The sequence below is a fragment of the Balearica regulorum genome, chromosome 3, assembly GCF_011004875.1.
Source record: "Balearica regulorum gibbericeps isolate bBalReg1 chromosome 3, bBalReg1.pri, whole genome shotgun sequence".
Classification (NCBI taxonomy): domain Eukaryota; kingdom Metazoa; phylum Chordata; class Aves; order Gruiformes; family Gruidae; genus Balearica; species Balearica regulorum.
The window spans coordinates 93,415,785-93,442,211 of NC_046186.1; the positions used below are offsets into that span (position 1 = coordinate 93,415,785).

The following is a 26,427-nucleotide window of genomic DNA, read 5'->3' on the forward strand; positions in this document are numbered from 1 at the left end:
CATGTGGGTTGAATGCTGAAAACCATAAAATCATATGCAGGCTGTAAAAGGCTGTGCTGCATCCAACCAAATAAATGTGAACTCTTTTGTGTTTGCTGCAATACTGCAAAGATATTGTTGGGGGGGTTCTGTCCTGTCTAGATGTGACAAACCCATGTAATTATTATATGCAAAGATGTACCTCTGTATTCTCTCATTTAATATTTGGAAGGAAAACAGATGACGTCTGGAAAATGAGCTTCACTGGCAGAACTTCTCCTGTGTGCTCTGTTCTCAAATGTGTCATAACTGTTGATGAAAACACTAGCAATTTGCAAAGGCACTACATATAACTGCCTTGGCAGGGGGATGGGTAGGTGGGGATGAGCAATATGGCAGATAACAGGACAGTGGATCTTGAGCCACTGTGACAATGAGCTGCTGAGGGAGTTAATTTGCATTAGTTAAAACCAAAACAAACTACTGCTCTCAACTAGAGCTCAAAAGCCATACCGATTTGATTGCATTCTTCTCTAGCAATCTCTATACAATGGTAGATGCAGAACCCATGAAATTGTATGCTGGAGTTTTTGGGTTTGTGTGTGATGATGTTTTTTAAATGGCTTTGTGGTGATTGTTTTTCTATCAAATCCTTTTTTTTTTTTTTAATTGGAGAGCTAAATTTGTATTAAAAAGTGTAAATGGAAATGCATTCAGTGAGAGAAAAGTCTGTAAGTTAATATGTCTGATTTAATTGGAGGCTTTTTTCCTGTTTTTGAACTTATTGGAGGGATTGCAGTGATGGGATGACAAACTGGTGACCAGGTTTACATTGCTATAGGATTCATGATCCTGGGGAAAAATAGCTAAGTCTACATCTTGCCTTCTGATCTAGCACCATGACTCTTTAAGAAGAGTGACTGTTAAATAGTAATTTGAAACGTTTTAGGGAGCTTGACTTCCTTGGGACACTCTGGTGTGAAAGGTGAAAAGTTTTTTCTTGCCTAATAAAAATGCAGGTTATTTTCAACAAAGTGATGTTCTCTGTCCCTGGGGTTGTGATGAAGATTACTTTTGGTTTTTTTGTGAAATGCTCTTTTTTGTGCTTGGAAGCTCAAATGTTGCAATTCCCTGGCTCTGTGGGACTTCAGGCTCTGTCTCTTTGCTCAGCCAGTTCTGGGACTGGACCGTTGCTGGCTGTTACAGAGAGGCCAGTCAGTTATAAGGTTAAGAAACAGATCCTTTTAAATGCATTTGGTTTGATATGTCATAAAGAACCAGCTTAACTAATTGCATTTTAAACCACAGCAAGAAGAGCCAGAAGTCCAGCTTTGACAGATATTCTTTTCTTTATTTTGCTTCAGCAGCTCAGAGACTTTCAGGATGAGTCAATTGCCCAAATGTAGGCATCCAGTGCTGCTACAGTATTCAAGATCCTGTACAGGTCAAACAGATATGATGTAAGGTGCAGGGGAGACCTGCACCTCTCTGCAGCTGTGGCAGGAGACAAAGCAGGCGCTTGTGCATGTTGAGAGGAACAGCAGGTGCATTTGATCAGGCCTCTGATTTCCTAAATCTCCTCTACTTTTTCAGCCCTATATATCCCTCATTGTCCCTCTACTTCATTGTGATAATATATGATAGTGGTGTCCCTCAGAGGTCTGTATTGGGACCAGTACTGTTCAACATCCTTATTAATTGACATAGTGGGATTGACTGCACCCTTGGCAAGTTTGCAGGTGACACCAAGCTGAGTGGTGCAGTTGATTCACTTGAGGGAAGGGATGTGATCCAGAGGGACCTTAACAGGTTTGAGAAGTTAGCCCATGTGAACCTCATGAAGTTCAACAAGGTCAAGTGCAAGGTCCTGCACATGGGCTGGGGCAATCCCAAACAAAGCTACAGGCTGGGTGGAGAATGGATTGAAAGCGGCCCTGAGGAGAAGGACTTGGGGGTGTTGGTGGATGAAAAGCTCAACATGACCTGGCAATGTGTGCTTGCAGCCCCGAAAGCCAACTGTATCCTGGGCTGCATCAAAAGCAGCATGACCAGCAGGTCAAGGGAGGTGATTCTCACCCTCTCGTGTGACTCCACCTGGAGTACTGCATCCAGCTCTGAGGGCCCCAGTACAAGACAGATGTGAACCTGTTAGAGTGAGTTCAGAGGAGGCCTGTGAAAATGATCTGAGAGCCAGAACACCCCTCCTATAAAGAAAGGCTGAGAGCACTTAGGTAGTTCAGCTTGGAGGAGAGAAGGCTTCAGGGAGATCTTATTGTGGCCTTTCAATAACTAAAGGGGGTTTATAAGAAAGATGGAGAGACACTTTTTACCAGGGTTTGTAGTGTGCTAGGACGAAGCAGTAATGGTTTTAAACTAAAAGAAGGTAGAATTACATTAGATACAAGAAAGATATTATTTAGTATGAGAGTGGTGAGCCACTGGAATAGGTTGCCCAGATGAGTTGTGAGTTCTCTGTCCCCAGAAGTGTTTAAGGCCAGGTTGGATGGGGCTTTGGGCAGCCTAGTCTAGTGAAAGATGTCCAAGGCAGGGGGATTAGAACTAGATGATCTTTAAAGATCCCTTCCAACCCAAACCATTCTATGATTCTATGTTATTACAACATTTTAATGAAATGCTGAGTTCCTCTTTCAGTAGCATAGGCTACATTTTGTTTCTAAATCTGTGAGAGCAGATCTGAAGTACTCAGCTTCACCTTTGTAGCTTGCCCTGCTCCCACAATGCAGCTCAACTTTGCCTTTGTTCCTTCCATAGCATTTCTAGGGCTACACCTTTTGTATCTGCCCAAAAATGCAATTTAAACTCTTTATTCCACTGTTGTGCTTGCTCTGTTGTATAACTGCATCAATAAAAGTACTCTTCTAAAGAGCACTTCACAAAGCATGCGTCTAGATTTGCAATGCAAAGTAAAATCTCCTTGTACAGCAGTCCTATGATCATTTAATTCTTACGAGTGCTGGCACACTGTCTCCCACTAAAATTGTGGGATTGCTTTCTGCTCTCCAAGAGTTTGGGGGTTAACAGTTGCTTTTGAATTTTGCTTTTTCTTCTGTCTCTCTGTTCAGTAGTTTCTTCTGTCATGTTTATGGCTGGCTCATGTTATATATCCTTGACAGCAACGTTTACCAGAACTGATGAAAGACATTGTATGAAAATAACATTTTCTAGTAACAATGGCTGTCAATTTAAATATGTGTCTGCTTCAGCTGGAAGTGTAAGGATTCATGGTCCTACAGTGACAAAAGAGGAACCTTCTTTCTAGGCTGGGAAAACTCGTCATGGGGCAGAAAAACACTGCAGGTAACTGTTCTTGTCTCAGGTCTGTCTGTCACTGAAGACAGAAACAATAGAATAACCTCTGCAACACAGGTTCATAACACATTTTCAGACTATCCTACATGACCTACAGGCAATTTATTTATGTCTCTAGAAGATGATACTTTATTTTGTAGCATGCTGAAATGTTAGACTGTACTTTATTCCCTTGATTTTGAAACTGTATACTATGCAAGTTGATTTAGGTGTTAAAAGTTTGCTTTGACATCTGTGCCTCTGAATGCCAAATACTTTGCCTTGATCCAGAAAATGCTAGGGGCCAAGAGATATTATTCTCATTGAAATGTACCTTGTCAAAACAAAAATTTCACAGATGAGAAGAGAAGACTGGTCAGCTTCAAAGCACAAATGAAGCGTCCCAGGACAGACCTGGGATGTTTGGTCCTGGGGTGGAAACCCTTGTGGTCAGGGCTGAATTCTCCCACCTGCTCAGACAGCATATGTATTTGGAATGATTTGTTAAATGATTTGTTGAATGATTTGTTCAGTCAGCTGAACTGGGAGCTGCCTGTGCCTAGTCAACAGAAGTACTGAGAGCAGGAATATGCCTCAACTCAATTTTGGTTTTGTTCTTTAAAATGCTTTATTTGAAGCTCTAGGCAGACACATTCTGCATTTGGAGATCTGCATTTCCAAACCTTTTTTAGGAGATGCATATGCTTATCCTTTTTGTTCCTTAATTCAGCAGGTCTTAAGAATGAGGGGAGGTGGGGTGGTGATTAGTGCCCTGTGCTGTTATAGGCTGCTATGGGATTGAGCACAGCCAACCCTTCCTTCTGAAGCTGTGCAGGTGTGCAAAAGAGGAAAAAGGCATGAGGGCAGACAGGCCAGGATGAGGAACCATGTGGTGCAGTGGTTATTTTCGGCTGAGAGAGGAATCCTGACATTCAATCTCTGATTTAAAACAAACCAACCAACAACAGTAACCACCAAAATAAAAAACCCAACCAAAACAAACTCCACACAGGTATTTTTATACATATTCTTATCTTTGACAAGAGTGTTGTTTGTTCTTTGGATGGGCTGAAATATGGTCTTGAAGCACTCAGGTAGAGGATGAAATGGAATTAGGGGGATCTTGTGTATTATGGGAAGTTATTGACAGCCCAGTGTTACTGTTCAGGACTGGAGGTGTGCTGTCAGTCTGGGCTGAGCAGCTCTGAAGATACGGGCAGAGGAGTGCCTCTTCTGTGCATTGATCAGGTGTAAGTGCCTGATGAGAGCTTGCTCATGCAGCTTTGAGATCAAAAGCTTGATGTCACAAAACCTGAAGTCTTAAAACAGAGTAGAGGGGTCTCTGTGGTTTGACAGCTAGTGAAACACTGTTTTCAAGATTTCACTTTATCGAAGTCCTAGGGCTTTTTGTTGACGGTTTCATCATAACTGCTAAGCTGCTGCAGCCTAAGAGAAAACTCAGGGGACAGATGTTGCCAGGGAGTTTCTCCCCGAATCCAGTAGCCCCTTTTATGCGAGCTCATCATTTGCTGCTTTTCACTAGCAGGAAAGATGCTGAAAGGTTCCTTTTTCTGGCGCTCTTGAGCTAGTGAAGTCATTGGTTCATTAGTAACTAAGGAACAGAAGCATTTACAGGAAAAGCTCCTAGAAGCTGGCAATGGACTTTTCTCTGAAAGTAAAGTTGTTTTGATCCCTTGTTTGTTTTTCTGAGGGGTGAGAGATTTGTCCAGAGTGATCCAACTGTTGATGAAGTATCTTGTAAAACATGACTTGGGAAGCATAATTAATGTTGTATCATCTGATCAGGCAAGCAACTCTACAGAAGCGACCAAGAATAATGACTTTACCTCAAAGGGTCACTTAGTCTTTCATAATGTAAGATGACTACATTAAACTCAAAACTAGGCAACATAAAATTGGAAGACAATGTAATTAATATGGAAATACGGGGAATATCAGATGTCCTAAAGTATGATCTCTGGAAAAGGTATCTTTAGATAGTACAAAAGAAGTATCATTATAGTAGAGACAGTATTATCATTTTTGATATACCTCCTCCTTTTACGTATCTTATGTACTTAAAGGAGAGTAACTGACTGTCAGAGATGCTGCCTGTCATGGATTCAGATTAGCTCATTACACAGAAGTTTAACTAAGTAGCTATCAAATAATTTTAAATCTCATCTGTTTGGGGGAGTTTGAACAATAAAGCCTGCTCCCATACTAACGCATTTTCAGTATCTCTCTTGGTTTTCAAGAAGCATTGTACTTGAAGGACTGACCTTCAACAGGATTGCTTTGTCATGGGGTGAACAGTGGGCCAAAGGACCCATATTAATAGGACATTCAGTGTTGGGTGTTTTGGTTTAGTGTTGGGGTTGGGGTTTTTTTCTGCAGCAGTTAGAAACAACTGTTCTTATGAACTGGAGGTTGGAGTACCAACATTTGCAGGACCTTTTTGACAAATTTATAGTAACTGTTGAGAAATTGGATCTTGACTGATGGGCTTAGGGAGGTAGTAATAACATCCTGCCATTCATATTCTTTCATGTTTACTTCAAATTAAAAGTGGAGAAAATGATGACAAATTGCAGGGAGAGAGAAGCTTGTTCTATGAACAGCTAGCCCTGTTGCAGAGTTGTACTGTGCTACAGCCTCAGGTTTTAAACATCTGCTCCCAGAGGGGCTGTTGTGGCAAGCCAAAGTGTCTTGTTAGGTGGGAAAGTGCTTTCAGGAAGGTGAATGTATTTAAGCTCCACACAAATTAATACATTTAAGTTTGAAACCTGGAAAGCATTCTTTCTTGGGCAGGAGGAATCTTATCCCAATAGATGCAAGGTGATACTGGGTCACAGCAAAGCTTTCTGGGGTAGCTGTGTTGTGCTCTGCCCCATTTGGGCTGCAAACTGAGGACAAACCTGTCTTGTAAACTCAAGCTTATGTTCATGCTGTGAATTGAATAAACCTGTTAGGTGGCCAGTTTACCTTCTACTCTGTGTTGGCTTTTATTGATGCATATTTTATTGATACAGCTTATGCTGACGTAACAGATGATTTAATAAGATCCATATTATACAGGAAAGAAGGTCAAGTCAGAATGAGCATAAAGCTAGTAATGCACAATCTTTACCTATTTTGGACTTAGTTGCTGTGCTGATCCTGAGCAAAATAGCCTTGAAATAACGTGTTGCATTGGACCTTACAAAAAGGGCAGTAAAGTTTAAAAGTAACTCGCTGGTGCTTCCGAGATAAAAGGCAATAAATGTAATCTGAACCCTCCTCTCACGAGGTAGATATATCATCATTACTATCCCAGGGAAGAATACCAAGGCCATACCAGAGTGTGGTTCAATGCCAGGTTGCCTAGCTTTTGCTTTTTAAGATTAACATTTTGGAGGTCTCAGTGGTTCTAACCTAACATGGGTTTTTAGCAGTAAGTTGAAGTCTTGCTTATTATCCTGAAATGTTAAAAGCATGAAAAAGCTGTAACGTAAGTATTCCCATTTAAAAACAGATGACCAAAGACATAAGAAATACACATGTAAGGAGGAATTTCTCATTCTGTTGCATATAAGACCTTTTATATGGTGATGGGAAAAGGGGGAAGAAGATAACCCCAGGAGTCACCAGCTGCTTCTGAAGCTCTGAGAATTCTCCCTCCCACTTTGCTGTTTCATGCTGCATTTTGTCTGGTTTGAGCCTGCTGCAGGTTTATACTCTTTGTGCTCAGATTTCACTGTATTACAACAGTGCTTTTGTAGCAATGATCACCTTGGATCTGTGTGGATGCCGTTTTTGTCACAGCAGGAATGGTTTCAAAGATGTTGAAAAGTGATTAAAATGTTTCCTTTTACAGCAGGGTCTGTGAAGACAAATGACAGCTACAGAAAGAGGCTTTCCTATAAAGGTGTTAAGGATTTGTAAGGAATTCTGCCTTCAGACTGTTGAATGAGCTAATTTATCACTAGAGATTAATTACAGTTAATTATATACATACACTGAAAGGCTCCCAGTCTCTGTGCTCTTGCCTGTCTTAATTTTTCTCATCTGTTTTACGCTACTTGGGCTGCACCATTACTCACCTCCTTAATGTCCTTCATCCACTCTTGCCTTCTGACTCCTCCACCTTAACCAGTCAGCCATGTTTCTGTCCTCTTCTCCACTATTCTGTGATATATTTTCACCACAGCAAAACTACTGCTACAGTTTTTCCTCCCATGGCTGGGTATAAATGGAGGGGGAAAAAACCCAAAAACCCACCACAAACCCACAACTGAAATGCAAGGACCAGTGCTTTTAGCAATAAAAATATAGTCCTGTGTTTAATAAAGCTGTTCGAGCTTTTGCAATTTGCTCCAGATTTTGGGTACTGACCCAGGAATCTTGTCCTTGTATATGCGTGTTTAGTATTTTGATGTTGCAGAAAGAATTCAATTGTTTTTTCAAGAAAATACAGTATCTCTTATTTGAAAAACTACTCACACTGTAAATCTGTGGGACTGTATAACTTGTGAGTCTTGGTCACGTTGGCCAAAATCTCTGGGAAATGATTAGTATACATTAAAATCAAATTTAAGACAATTTATCTGATAACAAAATGTGGTATTTAGCTGAACCAGAGTAAACTGTTGCATAGAAAGAACAAATAATGTAGTCCTGGGATTTATATTTGATTGTCTTATAGTAACAGGCTATAGAGAATAGGAAACTGTCTACCAAATCAGTCATCTCCACAAAAAGGCATGTCTAATTATTTTTCTCTTATAGTTTGCTAATCTCCTTGTTAGAATTGTCTTCTCACGTTATGAGAAATCAGTATAAGTAGAATGTTTCTACTTTTTCATTTAATAGAGGGATAGACACTTGCTTCTTCCTAAGCTGTAATTAAAGCTGGTTATTCCTGCATTTGTGAAGGCAATAGATGAAAACTTGATTTAGAAGAAAATACTTGAAGGCTTGCTGACTCCAAAAAGAGCTGATTTTCTTCATGCAAACAGTTTTAGGATATTTCCAGGATATTTTAAAAGGTAGAGTCTCATTAAATGAAAATCTGTATGTATCTTTATCTTTAAGTGATTTTTAAAAGCTGAATTTGGATTAACTTGATGTGGTCATCTGCATGCATGATCAATAGTTCCTTTTTTTGGAAGATGTGTGACACTTAGTAGCTTCCAAAATGATTCTGAATCATAATTTGAGAGTTCATTCTGAAAACGTTCCTTTTAGTTTATTTGTTAAAGTACTAACCTAGTGATGAGAGGGTGATGAAACAGTCCTGTATAACTTCTACAACCACTTTTGTAAAATGAAGACCTTTTAAACCATGCATAACCTGACAGCTACTTTTTAAAGACTGCCTGAGAGAAACTTAGATTTGAAAGTCAATCCCTCTCCCTGTACTCTGGTCATCCATTCTTATTCAGACTACATTGATCTGTAGATGGCGTTTTAGTTTTAGAGTTACTGGTTATGTGTTTCTCTGCACACACCTATAGACCTAATTTAGGGGATGATGTTTTCTTTCTCCTCCAGGTATGTTGAGCACAGATCACTATGCTACAGACTTCTGTGTTTCCATAGGCACATGGGGTTAAAATTCAGTAGAATGCATTCATTTTACACTAGGGACTTGAGCACAGACAGACTTTGGCAGCATTTATTGGCATAAATAAGATGATTTAAATCAGGCAGACAAGGGTCAGAGTTTCAAAGATCCAGAGGCTTGTGCTTGTTTTGACTTCAGGGGGAGCTGGCTAAGTTCTTCTAAAATTATGGCTATGAGGCCCTAGTTACAGTTAAGTTGCATGTAAATATAAGCAGTTACTCTTGAAGCATAACGCAGGTATGTACTAAATGTTGTACTTCTCATCATGTGTCAAGAGCATCTTTGTAATTAAATGTAATGGCTTAATTCAGGCAGAAGCATGATGCGTATGGTGTTCTGGTTTTTTTCGAATAGTCCTTTTTTTTTTTTAAATCAGAAGAATAGGAGAGAAGAGGACTCGAGAGGTCTGTAGTCAAAAAATGCCAGTTCTACTTCTGTTCTTTTATACCAAGGTGATTGCACTGGTGTCTAAATTTTAGTCACATTGGTTGTAGTGGACAGCATTCAGTTTGGCTTTCCTGAAACGTAGTATAGGTTTAAAATGGCTTCTTTGTTTTACAACAATCCTTCCTGTGCCCTGCTTTCTTTCTAACCATCTGAAAAAGGTTTAGAAGCACAAAAGAAAAATAAAAATTAGCAGCTGAAGTTGTGAGGGTAAAATTACAAGGATTATTAACCCTCATGCTTCAGTTAATAAACAAATCAACAGCTGGGATTAAATGAATTTTCTTCCACTGATTGTTAGCGTGGTGTACAATCAACAGTATGAACCTAATGGTATGTCTGAGACATCCACGCTGGGCCTTTCACTGGAAAAAGAACGCTGAATTATCTGCATTATTAATTGCTTACAGCCTGCTAATCCTGACACTTAGAATTCAGTTTATACAAATGCAGAGAAGGGAGAGAAGGACTGATGTCTCTTTACCTCAATGTAATGAGTAAGCTGGGCCTCTGTAAGCTGGGTGGGGCATCTGCTAGAGTTGAGCAACCAGTCAGAGATAAATTTTGCAGTTTAATAACAGCTAATGTCCTTTGTGCTCAGACAGTTTTTGTACATACTTTTCCCCTGCCCCCTCAGTACTTGGGGTAGCTGATGGTGGAACCTGCAGCCTGTCAGTGCAAAAAGGAGGTCCCTGCTCTTTCTGCGGTTTCAGGAAAAATATGCTGGATGCAGGGAAAAGCTGCTGTTCATGGAAGAAAAGCTGAGCTGGAAAAGCTTTCATCCACGTTCTGGAAGAATGCTTGGATAATATCCACTGAATACAGTGAATTAACTTGGTCTCATTTATGGGACAGCAGAAATACTGCTGTTGGCAAGAAAACCTGTCCTAAAAGGACTTGCTGCTGTCCCTGTCTTTTCATGAGATAATAAATCACACAATTGGGACATGTTCAAGAAAGCAAGACTAGCTTGGTTCGTGTTTCAGTGAGGACACAGTATAGTTGTTTGTGGCTTTTTCAGTTCCTCGTGGTACAAATAGAAAGGGATTTCTTTGGTTGCAATCAGGCAAACGCATAGCAGCATCTTGTACCCTTTATGATAAGCGGTGCTGTTTTGGCTTTGTGAGTAGTCGTTTTCACGCCTACCTACTCAGACTGCATGAAAAAATCCACAATTAAAATCCCTGCAATGTCTGAGATTCATGATTTCTCTTTCAGAGTTCGGATGGGTCCCTCTCTGGGGTTATGCAGAAGTGGAAGGAGTATCAGCTCCAGTGCCTGAAATACTTGTATGAGGCACCCCCCATTGCGGCAGGTAAGCCTGCTTGGTAGGGATAGGATGTATTAGTTTTTAAAATGCAAGATAACAGTAGCAAGGGAGTGATTATGAACTTGCAAATACTTCTCCAGCTTACTTTCCAGTCCATTTCTTCTTTATCCCATTTGCTTCTGCCTGCTCTCTGTGGGACTCTTCCCTCTGGTAAGGAAGCATTTTAGAGAACCATTTCATTGTAAAGATGTCAGTCTTTAGGTCCAGAGTGTTTTGCAGTGGCAAGTGCCTGAAACTTTTTTAGGGGTCAGGGTTGAGAGAGTACACAGGTGTTAGGAAATCTGAGACCATGCTATTCATTCACATTGATCTAGCAGTTTGTGGGCCTTAAAGTTGGAATAATTATTTTGGCCATTGTAAAATGCTGAAATTACTTTTTTTAAAAAAAAAAGTGCCTTAGTGAAAATGAGAATGCAGCTTGTCTTAGCAGTTGGGCTGCTGTAATGTGCTGAGAGCAGCTGCGGTGTGCCAGCATCATGGTGTTTAGAGGACACTGGTGACTTGTCAATGACATTCACAACTGGACACAGTGTGGTCTCTCCTATGCTTCAGTGCTTTTGTGACACATTGAGAAAGATAAGGTGGGTCTAAAGTTGTATCTGTGAAGAATTGTTTCAAAACTGTTAATTTTCCTTCTCTTAACCACATTATTTAGCAGAGTGAGAGCAGTAGCTGATGACAACAATGGCAGGGAAACATTTGTCTCCCTCTGCTCCATTGTCCTATTGAGCGGTTGAGTGCTGCCCTCTAAGAATGACAGTTTAATAAATCTGCAGTTGAAGTATTCTCATGTTGATTAAGCTGCAATGCAAAGTTATGGTTGTGTATGGGTATTTCCATTGATGGATCTATACATTAGGCTAGACTTTCCAACTGCACAACTGTGAACCATTCTTGTGAATGATTATTTACACTATTCATAGCAAAAAATGATTTTAAATTAAACTGAGACTCATAAGGGTGTAAAAGAGAAAAGGTAGGAATGGATCACTATTGACTTACCTTTATTGTTCCTTGATTTAGTCAAAGACCCTAATCTGTTCTTCAATTCCCCCTGAAACAATGGTTTCTGGATGTGTGGGGATAAACTCTTCCGGACAAATCTCATTTAACTCCCCATCAAAGCTGAAATGCATAATGCTTTTATGGCTTAAATACATGTGTCCATGTTTCCTTTTACCTTCTGCTCTTCAGTCTTTTCCTCCTTGCAGTATTAATACAAGGCAGTGGTATGACCCTTCCTTCTGTCTCTCTGCAGAAGGCAAGTTCTGCAACAGAACATTTGACAACTATGCCTGCTGGCCAGACGGACTGCCTGGCACCTATGTGAATGTCAGCTGCCCCTGGTATCTCCCCTGGGCTAATGCAGGTAAGAGCCGTTCCTTATAGACATAGCTTTAAACCAACCCTGTTTTCTCTGTGCAGGTGTAGCAAGGAAAAAATTGGCTTTAAATGGCTATGAGTGCAGTCAGTTCTTTGCAACATAAGTAAAAATAGGGCTCAGTATGATACATGCTTTATCTCCATTTAGCAAAAATGAGAAGAGATTGTTCTTAAGGATTGCACTGCTTGGATTTTTGTGCTCTCATCTGGTTTTGCTGCTTGAATAGTGGTGACTATGAATAAAATAGTACTGTGGTGCTTGTTGAAGACTGCCTAACAATAATAATGGTGGAGTTTGAAAATTGAGATAAAAGTAGCAAAGCTAGGTGGTAGGTCGTCCTGTAGTAGATAGAGATAAAAAAGGTCTACAGTGAAAGTGGTTTTTTGCTGCTTCCTGGGATAAACTTACTTCTCAGAACGCTGCAAGATGAAGGCATTGTCAGCAGTTGCAAAGACTTTTTTTTTTCTGAAGGCCTGAATGTTACTTTTAGATTTTACACCCTTATGTACGTGTACACTTGATGCCACTTGAAGGCAATGTGTATTAGATTGCTTCATCTAGTGTTCTCTCTTTGAAACCAATGACTTGTATTTCTTTGTGAAGACCTTTCTACATTTTGAAGACTAAATGAAAGAGTTTATTAACTGGCTAGCCTGGTGTGGGGAATTGGCTTTGGCCCCTGTTAAGGGACAGAGGATACTAGTTAATGAGGATGTATAAATTTAACTGCTCAATGTAAAGATGGTTTAAGTGTAGAGTACATGTTGTAAGTGTTGGTACAAAGGGATTTCAGGAATGAGAAAGGAAAAAGGAATAGGATGGGATGGTCAGAGCATACTTAAATGTATTGGATAATGTGAGACCTAGGCATGATGCAAATGGTATGGAATAAGGGGTGGAGATTGTACTGTCTCTGGCTAGGATGGAGGTAACTTTTTTCATAGCAGTCCATATGGTGCTGTTCTCTGTACTTATGGCTAGGAGTGCTGATAATGCACTGCTGGTTTGGTAGCTGCTGAACAGTGCTTGCACAGCATCAAAGCATCCAATTCGCGCCCTGCCCGAGGCCAGTAGGCTGCTGGGGGTCTGCAGGAGGTTGGAGTAGCAGTTGTGTGTACTGAGGACCTGCTCTCCAAGAAGTAGTGGCTGTACATCTGCCTGCTGATGGGAATCAGCAAATAAATTCCTTGCTTTGCTTTGCAGATGCAGCTTTTGCCTTCCCTATTAAACTGTCATTATCTCGAAAGGGTGGTGGGGTGTGTGTGTGCATGTGGGGGAGGGAAATCCTTGCACCAAAATCAAAATGTCATCACAACACTGACAAAGGTGGACGTGCACAATGAAACTTCACCCCTTGTCCCTTCACTGCTTTACCACCACAAAAGATTCCCCACAATTACTCCTCTCTCTGACAAAGCCCAATCGCAGTTTTGCTCATTACCTCTCCCAGTGACTGTTTTTATCTTGACTAATGAGCTTTTCCATCTTATTTTCTCCCCTGTCCTGTTGAGGAGGAGTGGCTGGGTGGGTGTTTGGCAGCCACTCAAGGTCAACTCATCACATCCACCGTGGTATTTCCAGGGGCTGCAAGGAAGTCTCTGCTCTGGTGCCTGCAGCACCTCCTCTTCTCCATCTTCTTTGATGTCAGTGCTCGCAGGGCTGTTTCTCACGCTGTTTTTCTCTCGCCCCTACTTCTAGGCAGTGTTTGGCCCTTTCTTGCATATGTTTCCCCCGAGGTAGCACCATCTGGCTGAGGAGCTCAGCTGTGCCCTGTGGTGGGTCTGTTGGAACCGGCCATGTCTGGCATGGGGCAACTCCAGCCTCTCCTCACAGAGGCTGTCCTGCAGACCCCCACTGCCGGCACCTAGGCACCTGGCTCTTGCTGTTGAGTGGGAGAGATGCTTGGAAATGTACAGATTTGGTGATGGGGGAGGCGGGGGGGGGGCAAATGTCAGATCAACTATCACAACCCTTTAACTTTCTGGCTAGCTTTAAGCTTGTCTCAGAGGTAAGTCCCTGAAACAAAATTGCTGAGTCTGGGTTGCTATCTTCACTTTAGCTTGGTGCACCTTTTATACTAGGGCTTCAAGGGAAGAGATGGGAACCAACATTATGGTGTATTTAGTGGTTAGGGACACCCATGTTGCGTGGGGGAGAGATCATCTGCTCCACTATTTCTGCCTCGTGCTCTGGGATCCTGCTGCTACTTGGTTACCTCTTCTGCCTTGCCTGCTTTCCAAAGTGACCTGCATGCTTTAGCAGTTTTATTCCTATCTTGTTTGTGATGAATGTTCTATGTTGGGGTGACTTCCCCACCCTCAGATGTATTGCTCTGTATTCTGCTGGGTGAATATTATGCTACTGTGTCCATATTTCTGTCTTCACATCTTTTGTATTATTTCAACTGTCTGGGTAGTAATTGCCAATTTGATAACCTGTGAAGTTAAAATGCTGTTTGCTAATCCTCTTCAGATTATTAATAAAGAGGTTATGTTTTCAGAATGGGTAAACAAGCTTTTATAAATGTTATGACATTAATATTAACCTCATAATTTATTGACATAAAATTATTGGATGCTGCAGAATTTTTTCCAATAATGCTAATCTTTCTGGATATCTAAAACTCTTCACAGGATTAAATTTCTTTATTCTAAGCCTGTTTACTACAGTCTTTAAGACCCTGGACACAGTTATTTGACTTCCAAGTGCTCTTGAAACATCACTGCTGGAGAGAGCCAAGGTTTAACACAACACTGCAGATTAATAAATTATTGGAATGCGCAGTATCTTTCATACTTTTGGGAATTTTTTTAAAAAAATAATTATCCTGAAAACAGTGTTTGTTTCATTGAAAAGAATAGCAGCATTTTGTATAACCGCTTGCTAGGGAGGATTGCAAAAGTACTTCGGAAAGTCATTAAACCTCTGGATGTGTTCCCTTGTTGTGCATACTGTGCATATACCTCAACCTCTGTTTTATCAGTGAGGAGTAAGAATGGAACAAGGAGGCCTTTCATTGTCTAATATAAAACAAGTAGTTTGTATTGGTGCCAGGTATGCAATTTAGGAGCCTGAACTACCGTGACCTGATACTATTTTGTGTGACGTCTTGTGGAGTTATGTTCAAAGTGAATGCTAATGGGCTGCCACGATGAAGAGGTAACATCTTTATAATGGAAGACCTAGAGCAATAGGAAATTGGACACCGTGACTTACAGTAATCACTAAAGCATGCTTACTGTTTTTGCTTAGCCCCCTACTCAGAACTTGAAATAGATTCTAGCACTGCAGGGCTTCCATTTCTTCACCTGTTGAAAATGGAGAAAATGAAAAGATGAGACATTTTTTGGGAAGTACCTTCAAAACACGTTCAGTGAAGGTGGTCATTATGTATGAAGTCCTTCAGCCAAACTTACTCATTTAAGACAGCTGTTCTTTTGATTAGGAGTCAAGAAGTTTTCAAGTGTGTAAAAAGTTTGCTGGTGAACTTCACACCATACCCCCAGAAGTCCCCTCTGGGGAATAAATGGAAATACTTGAGACTGAATACTGCTTATGAGGGGGTACTGAAATGGAGCAAGCATTGAATGCAAGTCTCAGGCAGGGACAAGTGAGCCAGGAGGCATATAGAAACACTGGTCATTCAAGGATAGGATTAGGAAAGCCAAATCCTACCCACAATCTGACAAGTGATGTGAAAGGCAATAAAAAGGGCTTCTAAACAAACAGGAGAGAAAATTTGGAACCACTGCTGAGTGGGGCAGGAGGATCTTGTAACAAAGAATGGGGAAATGACCGAGATACTCACTGCCGCCTTTGCCATGACTTTTACTGGTAAAACTTGCCTTCAGCAATCTCAGGCTCCTGAGATCAGTGGTAAAGTCTGGAACAAAGAAGACTTACCCTTGGTGGAGGAGGATCAGATTATGAAACACTTAAGCAGGACATACGCAAGTCCATGGGACTTGGTGGGATGTACTGACAGGTGCTGAGTGAGCTAGTTGATGCCATCGTGAAGCCACTCTTGATTATCTTTGAAAGGTCATGGCAATTGAGGGAAATTCCTGAGGACTGGAAGAAAGCAAGTATTCACAACTATCTTCAAGAAGCGCAAGGAGAAGAATCTGGGGAACTGTAGGTGATTGGCTTTGTGTAAATTCCCAGGAAGGTGATGGAGCAAATAATCCTGAAAACTATTTCCAAACATAGAAAGGACAAGAAGGTGATTTGGAGTAGTCAGCATGGATTTATGAAGGTGAAATCATGCTTGATGAACCTGATAGCTCTCTATGGTTAGATTACTAGCTTGATAGATAAGGGGAGAGCAGTGGATATTGTTTATCTTGACTTTAGTAAGGCTTTTGACATTGTTTATCACAACATTCTCATTGACAAACTGCTGAAGTGTGGATTAGACAAATGAACAATGAGATTAACTAGAAACTGGCTGAGCTGCTGGGCTTATAGGGTTGTGGTCAGCAGTGTAGAGTCCAGTTGGAAGTCAGTCCCTAGTGGATACCCCAGGGCTTGGTAGTAGAGCCAATACTGTTTAAAATCTTTATTAATGATCTGGATGATGGGACTTGAGTGCACCTTCAGCAAGTTTGCAGACCATACAAAACTGTGAGGAGTGGCTGATACACCATGTGGTTGTGCTGCCATTCAGAAGGACCTTGAGAGGCTGAAGAAATGGGATGACAGGAATCCTGTGAAGTTCTGCAAAAGGAAATACAAAGTCATGCCCCTGGGGAGGAATCGCTGCATGCACCAGTACTAACTGGCTGGAAGGCAGCTTTGCAGAAAAGGCCCTTGAGGTCCTGGTGGACACCAAGCTCTGCAGGAGCAGCAATGTGCCCTTGAGGCAAAAAACACAGGTAGCTCCCTGGACTGTATTAGGAAGAGCATCCTTCCCCTTTGCCCTGGGGGATGAAACACATCTGGAGTGCTTTGTCCAGTTCTGGGCTCCCCAATATGAGAGACATATGGACATAGTGCAGCAAGTCCAGCAAATGACCATAAAGATTATTAAGGGATGGGAGTGTTTCTCATATGAGGTGAGGCTGAGAGAGCTGGTATTCTTCAGCCTTGAGAAGGGAAGACTCAGGGGACATCTTATCAGTGTGTATGGTCACAAATTGAAATACAAGAAACTTCCTTTACACATAATTATTTTACTGTGAAGTTGGTCAAACATCTGGAACAGGTGACCCAGAGAGGTTTTGGAGTCTCTGTCCTTGAAGAAGGTAGTCAAAGCTTGATTGGACACGGACCTGAGCAACTTGCCCTAGTTTACCCTGCTATGAGTAGGCTGCTGCACTAGGAAATCTCCAGAGTTCCCTTCCAGTTTTGGCTGTTTTGTGATTCTCTGTTTCTCTTAATTTTACTTTTTTTTAGGTGATAAGTCTTGGTAATAAGTTACTGTCAGGTGTTTCAGATTTCCATTGGTGTCTGCCAGAATAGGAGGTGGGGAAAAGAATTTGCATGGGAAGATTTTGTAATGCTGGAGCATTGCTTGATCAATTGCAGGTTTTGCAAACCTTATACTTTAACAGCTTTTATTCTTGTTTGCATCCCATTCTTGTCCTAGTGGCTGTCAGTCTTGAGCCTGCCCTTCTGCAAACCTCAACAGCTGGTGTAGCTCAGCAGGTTGCCTGGCAGAGTGGCAAGCTGAAAATGATATGGAGAAGTTTTTCCCTGCTCAGCAGGTATGTGCTGTGTCACTAGTCCAACCCCACATGATGTTAGCAGGTTCTTGTCTCTACTTGCTGCCACTGAGGTGTAAATTTCTTCTTGCTTCCTTAATGTGGCAGCTTCAGAATCACTGCCTGCATTGTGGGTATGGGTTCAGCAGTAATGCTTTCTCCAGGTCTTTGGGTTGCTTGTTTATCTCAAGGTACAAGAGCAACTGTAGGGAGCTGGGAATCTGCTCACTGAAAAACTTGAGATTAAAATTGGTGTTCTCAGCATTGTATGTCTTTCAGACTTGTGGGCATACAGAGAGTCAAGACCAGTCTTTCACAAGTCCATGGAGGATGGGCCTGTGGGTCTTTTGTGCTAAGCAATGTGTGTGATTGCAAGGTTTTATCTCACAGTATCACTTACATTGTGATGGCAATGTTTGTCTTCTGCCCTTTTTGAAAATGCTACTTGCTAAGGCAGCCTATAAAATACAGCAGAGACAATCAATATGGCCCCGCTTGTGTGTCAGATTTCTTTAGAAACGCTGAGCCTGGGACTTTTTCTTGTTGCGTTCCCCAGCGTGCGTGTAGGCATCCCTGCCAAGCTCAGTATTGGCATGCTGTCTGCAAGGGTGGACTTTGTATAGACTGGGAATACATCTGTGATAATTGGTTTGAAGGAAGATCACAACATTAGACCAAGATTTTACGCTTGGAACCATGCATCCCTGTACTGTACAGACTTGCTTTGTGACAGGCAAGTAGATAAAAACTGAATTTTTAGAGGAATTTGATTTTATATCTCACAGTGAAATACTGGGCATTGAGTTGTCAGTGCCCTTTTGGGATGTGACCAAAGGTTAGTTTATTACACATTTCTTCTGTGGCACTTCACTACTGCCTTTTTTCCATCTAATTGCTAAATAAATTCACCATTTGTGTAGCTGTGCAGCAAAATAGATTGGGAATTTCACCCAAATGAAATGTGTGAGGGTTTCCTCATTCCTTTGAGTCTTCTTTTTTCCCTCCATGCAGATCAGTTTCCTGATTGGTATGATTGCAGCTGTGTTAGCATTTAGCAACTTCAAGTATATCGGTCATTATAGTACTGCCCTAACTCAGGATGAAATAGTAAAATAAGGATATTATAGCTATCTGGGTACTCGGTATCACACTGAAACCAAAGGAACTGAGGTTTAGAGTAGCCTCTGCTTCAATGCAGGTTAAACCATTGTCACTGGAATGAGAAATAGGTGGCTAACATGTCTTTCAGCACAGTGCAGGGGTTTGATATCATAGCAGATGAGAAGCCAAATCACTGCTGGTCTGTAACTTCATGGTAGGGGTTCGTAAAGTTATCTATGTCCCTCCAGTGCCATGTAAAATGGCTTTGTGCATGTGATGGGGAAGCACTTTGGGACAATGAGAAGCAGTGGCAATGGGTCAAACAGAAGGTGGAAGGGAATCAAGCTTTGGTCAACCAAAACATTCTGTTCAGGATTACATAGATTAAATCCATAGATTTTCTCTCTGGGAAAACTTCTTGTGTTTCAAAGTGGTGTTTTGAAATGCTTTGAAAATATAAAGTGAAAATGTCTCAATTATCAAAACAAATGCATGCTTAATTTCTGCCACCTACCCCCCACACTCAAAAAAATCCAAAACAAAAAAAAAAAACCAAACCAAAACTTTTGGTAAGACAAGATAGTATTTGTACTTCTAATAGCCTGCTTGTACATCTTTGAAACAGCAAACTACAGCAATTTCAAACCTGTATGGGCTATTTCACTCTAGGTCTTTGTTTTGCTTCTATTTGTTCTTATGCAACTCCCACCATTGGGCAGGTCTTCATGGGGAGATGCTGAAGTAGCAGGAGGGAGGTTATTGCTAGAAAGATTTGTTCTGTGAAGTTTCCAGCACAGATTTTGGACCATGGTCAAAGCTTGTTGAAGGCAAATTTCACATACTTCTGGCTCCCTGAGTTGAAGTTTTTGTTCCCATATGTGTCTCATGTCTTGGGCCAAACCTTGCCTTTAGTGAAAAACCCAGAAAGCCTACTCAGTTTCTGATAGCACTGAAGTTAACGCCAGGTAAACTTTGCACGTTTTTCTATCCACATTGTAGTCAGTCAGATTACCATGAGTTATACATTGGCAGCAGCTGTCTCAAAGTCCAGTCAGTGCAGAAACCTGCAAGGGGAGCAGTATCCCTTTAAGGGATGGTGGGCACCTCACCTCGCTGTCACTGGCTGTGTGCTTTTTCTTGTTACCTTCTTATAATTGAAGGCCAGCTGCCAGTAGCACCATGTGGATTTGGAAACCGTGGAGCTGCACAATTCATCTTGCAATTATGCCCCCTCTGGGGTTCTGATATTTTATTGTTTAATAGCACTAAATCCTTTTTAATTAAAAAAACCTTCCAGGGGTACTAGTTTCAGACAAGTTATGTGAACAGTAGCCACATCAGTTGCTCCTATATGCGCTGGGGTGCACAAAGGCTGGCTGCAAACTTGCATTAACACAGATGTAGCTGTTATTCAGATCTCCACTCAAAATCTTCTCGACTCTTTTAATGCTTTTGTTTCAGCTTAGAACCTGTCTCTAGTTTTGAGGTGTCTGACCACCTGAGTTGGCTTGACTACTGGTCTGTATCTGTATTGGTATCTTGCTCTGGCACCATAGTGAATTTTGAAGCAACTCCCTGATTGTCCTCCTTCCTGTGACTAGGTTATCTGAGCAGTTTTGGGGTCTGTTTCTTTGGAGGAAATTAAACCAGAAGCTGTGCCCCTAGGTGTGCATTGGATTATCATCAGTCCTGGATGGGAGGTATAAGACCTAATGATTTGTCTGTACTACTATGAAGTCTTCCAATACGACCATACACGTAGGCCATTGGAGGACTCCTAAACTACCAAGATCTTGTTAAATCCTGACTGTGCCAGGTAAAGGGCCAGGCCAGATGGCTTGTATGCCTTTAACTGCTGTTGACTATGAAGCCTCAATGCTTTGTAATTCCCTATGCTCTCTAGATCCACCTTTCTCCTAGTTTGAAATCCTTTCCTTTGTTTAACTAATAATTTCCATTGTCATTCCCTTTTGCTTGAATCACTTGTCTCCTAAATTCACTTCATTTTCTATATTATGCTCTCTTTGCTACATCACGTGTTGTAATGCTGACATCTGCTCTTTTGTTCTCCCAGAAGATCAGGCAAAGTACAGCCTGAAGGACCCTTGGAAACAACATAACTTTTCAGCCTGTGACACAAAAGACCTGGAAGTCTGATTGCAGAATAACCCTGCAGTAATATCAGATGATCTCTGATAGTAACCTTGTGGCTGCCTCTAGCTACTAGAGATTCAGTCAGAGTCTGATTAATAATTTGAAGAGCATTGTGGAGATCTGGGACAACAGCTGTACTTCACACAATAGTTTTGCTCAGTCACAAAGATTGCATGAACTGAGCTTCATGTGAGAGTGTGGTAATGCAGAGGAGACCAGAGACCAGGTTGCTGCTCCAGGGTACCCTTAGGTGCCAGGACACATCCAGGTCAGCTCTCTCCCATTTCCCTCTGCTGTATCCTGCATTTGAGACCCTTTTTCCAGCATTCCTCATTCATTCTCTGGTGACAGAACTGCTTTTCCTGACGTGTCTTTAGGTAGGTGTGGGCTCTGACGCTTTGGGTGGAAGTGGGGCCATTACCTCAGAACTGCCAAGTTCCAGAGGTTACCAGTCTGACCATGAGGATTTTGTGCTTTTTAAAAGCAATTTCCGTAGGCCCATGAGATACAGGTAAACCTTCTTGTGATGCAGCAGAGATGATGGAAATTGTCTGCACAGTTGCCACCCTGCATTGGTGTCTAGCTTAGTCCTGGCTACTGTTTAAATCATGAACACAGCAAGCTCTAATTCTTCCCTGTTGTGTGGAGTCTTCCCCTTGCCAAAAGCTGTGATTATAGACTTACACAGTTGTAATGACATCTTGCATGGCAATACTGCAGATCCCATTCCCTGCTACACAGGCAGCAGAAACATAAGTGTTGAAACAAATTTTGTTTGGGATCTGAGAGATTCAATCTGTGGTTGTTGTGCCCACCAAGGAGAAGGGCTGAAAAAGGAAAGAGAACCTTGTCATGTTTGTCAAGGTGTTGCCACAAGAGCTTTGGGTCCATGACATGCCGTGTCATGACCCAGGTGAGAGAGGATTACCAGTAGACTTCTGCCTCGACAGGGATTTTGGGTCATTGACTGGTGGTGGGGTGACCTGTAGTGCAATGCTTTCCCCACAGCAGTGTGCTGGGCAGGTGGCAACCTGGTAGGGAGCAGGCTGGTGGTAGGCACTGGTTTGGGGTCAGGGCAGTGATATGACTGACTTCATCTATCTGTATCTATAGGTCTTGCTCCAATATTGTCCCACCAGTCTGCAGGCAATTGGAAAAACTTCTGCAGCCAGCTTTTTCCTGAAAGTGATCTAGTGCCTTCACTCCCCCACCCATCAAATGTAGTCAAGTAGGACTGATGTCCAAGCAGCTACACTCCTGGGGCATCTGCTGTGCTGCAGGATTAAATCCACTGTCCTGGTCCTCTTTCCTTTCTCCAGGGTTGCCTGTGTTTGGGTACTGTTCAAACTTGGAGGGGAAGGGAGTTTGGGGACAGAGTGCCATAGTGCCACAGGTAAAACGCAGAAATGGGAAAAAGATGATTGCTTTTTTGTGAGACCTCCTGTGCATAATGGTGTTGGGCCAGTGAAATGCTACTGTCACCTGTGTGAGGCAGACCAAAGGAAAAAAAACCATGTTGCCTTCTAGAGGGGTCTGCAGAAAGCCCTACAGCTGAGGAAGCAGATGTTTGTGTTTTGAAAGTTTTCCTTCAGACGGTTTTGAAGTATATGCATGGCTGGCATATTTGGTTTGGGAGACCAGATTAAACCTTGTCTGGCTTAACCTCTCTCACTTTTTGTTTAATCATCCAGTTTCATAGTCTGAGATCTTAAAACCAAGATAGTTAGCAGATGGCTATGTGAGCGTATTGCTAAACTACCTGTTTGTTTTCTAATATGCAAGAAAATAAATTACACTTCAAATATTGGATACAGTGAAGATGATTAGACCTTTATTATGTTTTTTTCCTTCTTTGCTTTAACAGAACCAAGTTTTCAGAAAGCTCTCCATAATGCTGGAAAGGAGTGTGACCTTTTTTCAGTGAAAAAGATGCTGCTTTGCACTTGCTAACCCATGAGCAATTCAAAATTTATACTTCCTTGCTCTAAAAGCTGTCTCAAGCTAATTGGCAATCTCAGTTTGCTTTAAAAAAAAAAAAAAATCTAGTCTTTCAAGTTTACCTCTGCTGCTGTTTGTTAGTCTTCATCTGGTTGTACACCAGAGAACTCCAGAACATATGCTGCTCATATCAAGGTAGATATAGGGACTGTGGGAAGAAATAATTTTCGTAAATAAATCATTAACAGATATTGTTAATGTGCATCTATTGTGGGCCATGTAGCAATGCCATTCTCCATTTTATCAATTTTATTCATTCAAACAAACAAAATACATTTTTATATTGCTGGTTAACTTCAGATTGAGGTACATGCAGCGGAGCAGTGGCTTACAAACTTTCATTTGGGTTGAGATACGTGACTCCCTTTAGGGACAGTGAAATGCTGCTGCAACCAAAATGTGGGCATTGCTTATCAAATGTACGATAGGAACAGGAGGAGGCTTTGCTTGTGGCCAGACATTGAAGTATATATATGGTGATGGGAGCAGCTGCATGTTGTTCATATGTCAGGTACAGACCTGGTTGCCTGAGGCCCTCTAGGAAGAATTTACTTTTCTGCTTTGCTGGACGTAGCACAAAGCTGGACAGCCTTGCTGTAGGATATCGGCTTGCTATGACTGCATCTGTGGGAGTTAGAGTAGTTGGCAGGACTGCATGTTTTTCCAGCAATTTTTCAGTTATAACTGTATAATGTTTTTTTTTTTTTTAAGTGATTCCTTGAGATGTGGTGTCAAGGCTATCAAGGCATGCCTCTGCAGAGACATAGCTGAGCCACGTTATACCACAGCTTTAGGAGTGGCCCCCAGGTGATCTGAGCGTGAATAGGGTGTTTAAGTGAGAAATAAACAGTTACTGCAAAGAAGCTACTGGACTACCTCTGTGCCTTGCCCATGCTAGTCGAGCAGGTAGCTTAACTTCCAACAGACATGTTTGAGCTCACCAATTACTTTAAACTTCATTGATGCGCTCATTACAGGTATTGCATAACTGAAGTATATATTATCTACTCACTTTTATTTGTTTGCAGTACCAGTATACAAGTTAAACAGAGGGACCTCAAACCTTTCTTCACATAACTTGCACTTAAGAACTTTCAGTTTTTCATTACAGTGGACAAAGAGTGAACTGAACTAATTAAGGGCCTGAATAAACATCGTACTTGTGTGTGTGGTACATAATTAAATGCCTTGCTGGAAATAGGTTATTATCTTTCTGGCTTACTTAAATGTTGCTTACTAGTAAAGTATTGATTTCCCCCCCCCCACCCCCCCCCACCCCCCAAGTCCTGAAGATGGGATAAAACATGAATACCTGATCTTAAAACAGTATAGGTGGAGAGCAATTTGCTACACGAGCCATATGACCTATAGCACGCTTCCTCCCTTTCTCAGGAATCCCTGGCAGTTCACCTTTGTGTGATGGGAAATGCTCCTCTTGCATCCAACCTATGTGTATTCTCTTACAGAACAAATACGCTTCTGGTGCGATAGTGAACTTAAAGGTTGCTGCTTCTCCCAAGATCCTCATTTGAATTTGGGTGAAGGTACAACTCAATCTACTTTTACATATATCCATAGAAGTAAATAGTTTATGTAAAGGTGAATCACACTCTTTGCCTCTTGAAGTTATTAGCTCTGTGTTTGCTCAGTGTTTGAATTTTTTATAATATTTTAATTTGACAGAGGGGTCATGCAAAAAAACGTGGAGTGACTTAACAGGTATCTGCATGCAAGTAGTTTTATTACATAACATTGCCCCTTTCACGCCTATTTCACAAATGCAGCTTTAACTTGAAAATGTGCTAACATATATCATGTTTGCACTTGTTAATCATGTGCACAGTTTTATTTATTTTGCAGAATTACCCTTTTCCACTCGTGTTTTGTTAGTAATCTTCCCCTTGAGAGTTTTCTGTGATAAACTAGATATTCCCTGAGACCCAGGTCCCTGCTATGAATTTTGAAATTAAGTCAAATCCTCCTCAAACATGCTTGAAATGTTAACTATTAGGATTCCTGTACATCACTTTAATTTTTTTTTTTGAATAAGAACAAAGTTTTTTTTCTGGGCAGCATGTTTATGAGAGAGCCTGGGTATATGACTAGTTCAATGACAATAATAATGATAGTGGTGGTTGGTGCCTGGCCAGACTCATCTGACCTTTCTAGAACTAATTTACTTTTTGACAATTGGAATGAGCAGAAATGAATTAGGCAAGAAAAGGATCAAGTGCTCATCAGCATATTTCCTCTGAAAGCAGAAAACTGGCTTCGACACGCAAAACCTGCCTGATAATTGTCCTGGAGCTTAATGAAGCAGGGCATCAACAATTACCTTTTAACAGAGTGAAAGTGTGGGTGAAAGTGTGGAAAACACTGCGTTTGTGTGGCTGATGAATGACAGAGGGCCTCTAAGTTTTTAAAAATGTGAGGTAGGGTTGGCAGTGGATATTCAAGGAAAGGATTGAACTGTTGGCAAAGAAAGTTTAAGTCAAAAGGATTCTATGTCCATCCAAATACCTTTCAAGCAATGAAAATTGAGTGGAAACAAAAATGGAATAAAAAACTTGGAGAAGATTACCAAGAGAATGGTGTTAAGAGTTCCTAATTTTTATATTGGGGGTAGGTCTCAACTTTGGGATGGAGGGTAAGAATCAGAGATTGGTGTAAAGATTGGCTTTGTAATGGTAAGTCAAATCCAGACATAACTCTGCAGCTTTAGTGGCCTCCAGTAATTATTGACAGGAAAGCTGATGCTTTCAATACTAAAGCACTTGGTGCTTTTTTTTATTAATTGTAAGAGCTTGTATTTAGTAGCTTAGAGATTTGCAGAACTTTGTGCAGAATCTCAGTCGAGCAGAAGTCTGTTTTTAAGGCTGACATTTTTCAAGAACTTTTTCTCAAAACCTTGTTCTGCATTTCAGCATGTGGATGAGGAAGGCAGCTCCTATGGCAGAGACAATATGCCTCTTGCTGCTCGTGGGGGTGAATTCCTTATGTGCGGTTCCTAGACTTCCTAGAGTTTGTACCTACAGTGTCCAGAGGCCACATGAGAGCAAAGCAGTGGTCCTTTCTCCTCGATTCCTGTGTGCCTGTTGGGCCAGATGCGCTTTTGGCTCACGGGCTGAACGGGACTTCTCGTGCCCTTGCCAGCCACAGTGGGCTCCAGACTGGGGAGCAGAGGTGCTTGCTGCATTGATTTCACCCTCCTTGCTGCTTGGCTGGAGCAGGAGGAGCTGCTGGGGTGCAGTGAGGAGGGCTGAGGAATGGATCAGAGAGAAAGGAGATGAGAGGCTGGAGTCAGGTTGCAATTTTGTTTAATTACAGTGTTTCTGGAGAAAAGCAAGTCAGAACAGGAGCTGAGAGGGGAATAGGAAGGTGAAGGGGAAGGGTCAGCAGCGGGTAGCTAGATCAGCAACAT

At 41.5% G+C, this 26,427-nt stretch overlaps 1 protein-coding gene across 1 annotated transcript in view; it reads left to right on the forward strand.

Moving 5' to 3' along the window:
- GLP1R (glucagon like peptide 1 receptor) overlaps positions 1–26,427 on the forward strand; it is an 86,034-nt gene that overhangs the window by 18,722 nt on the left and 40,885 nt on the right. The window contains exons 2-3 of the mRNA XM_075749009.1: positions 10,556–10,652; positions 11,926–12,036. Of these exons, the coding sequence (XP_075605124.1) occupies positions 10,556–10,652; positions 11,926–12,036 (208 nt within the window). The remainder of the gene's footprint in view (positions 1–10,555; positions 10,653–11,925; positions 12,037–26,427) is intronic.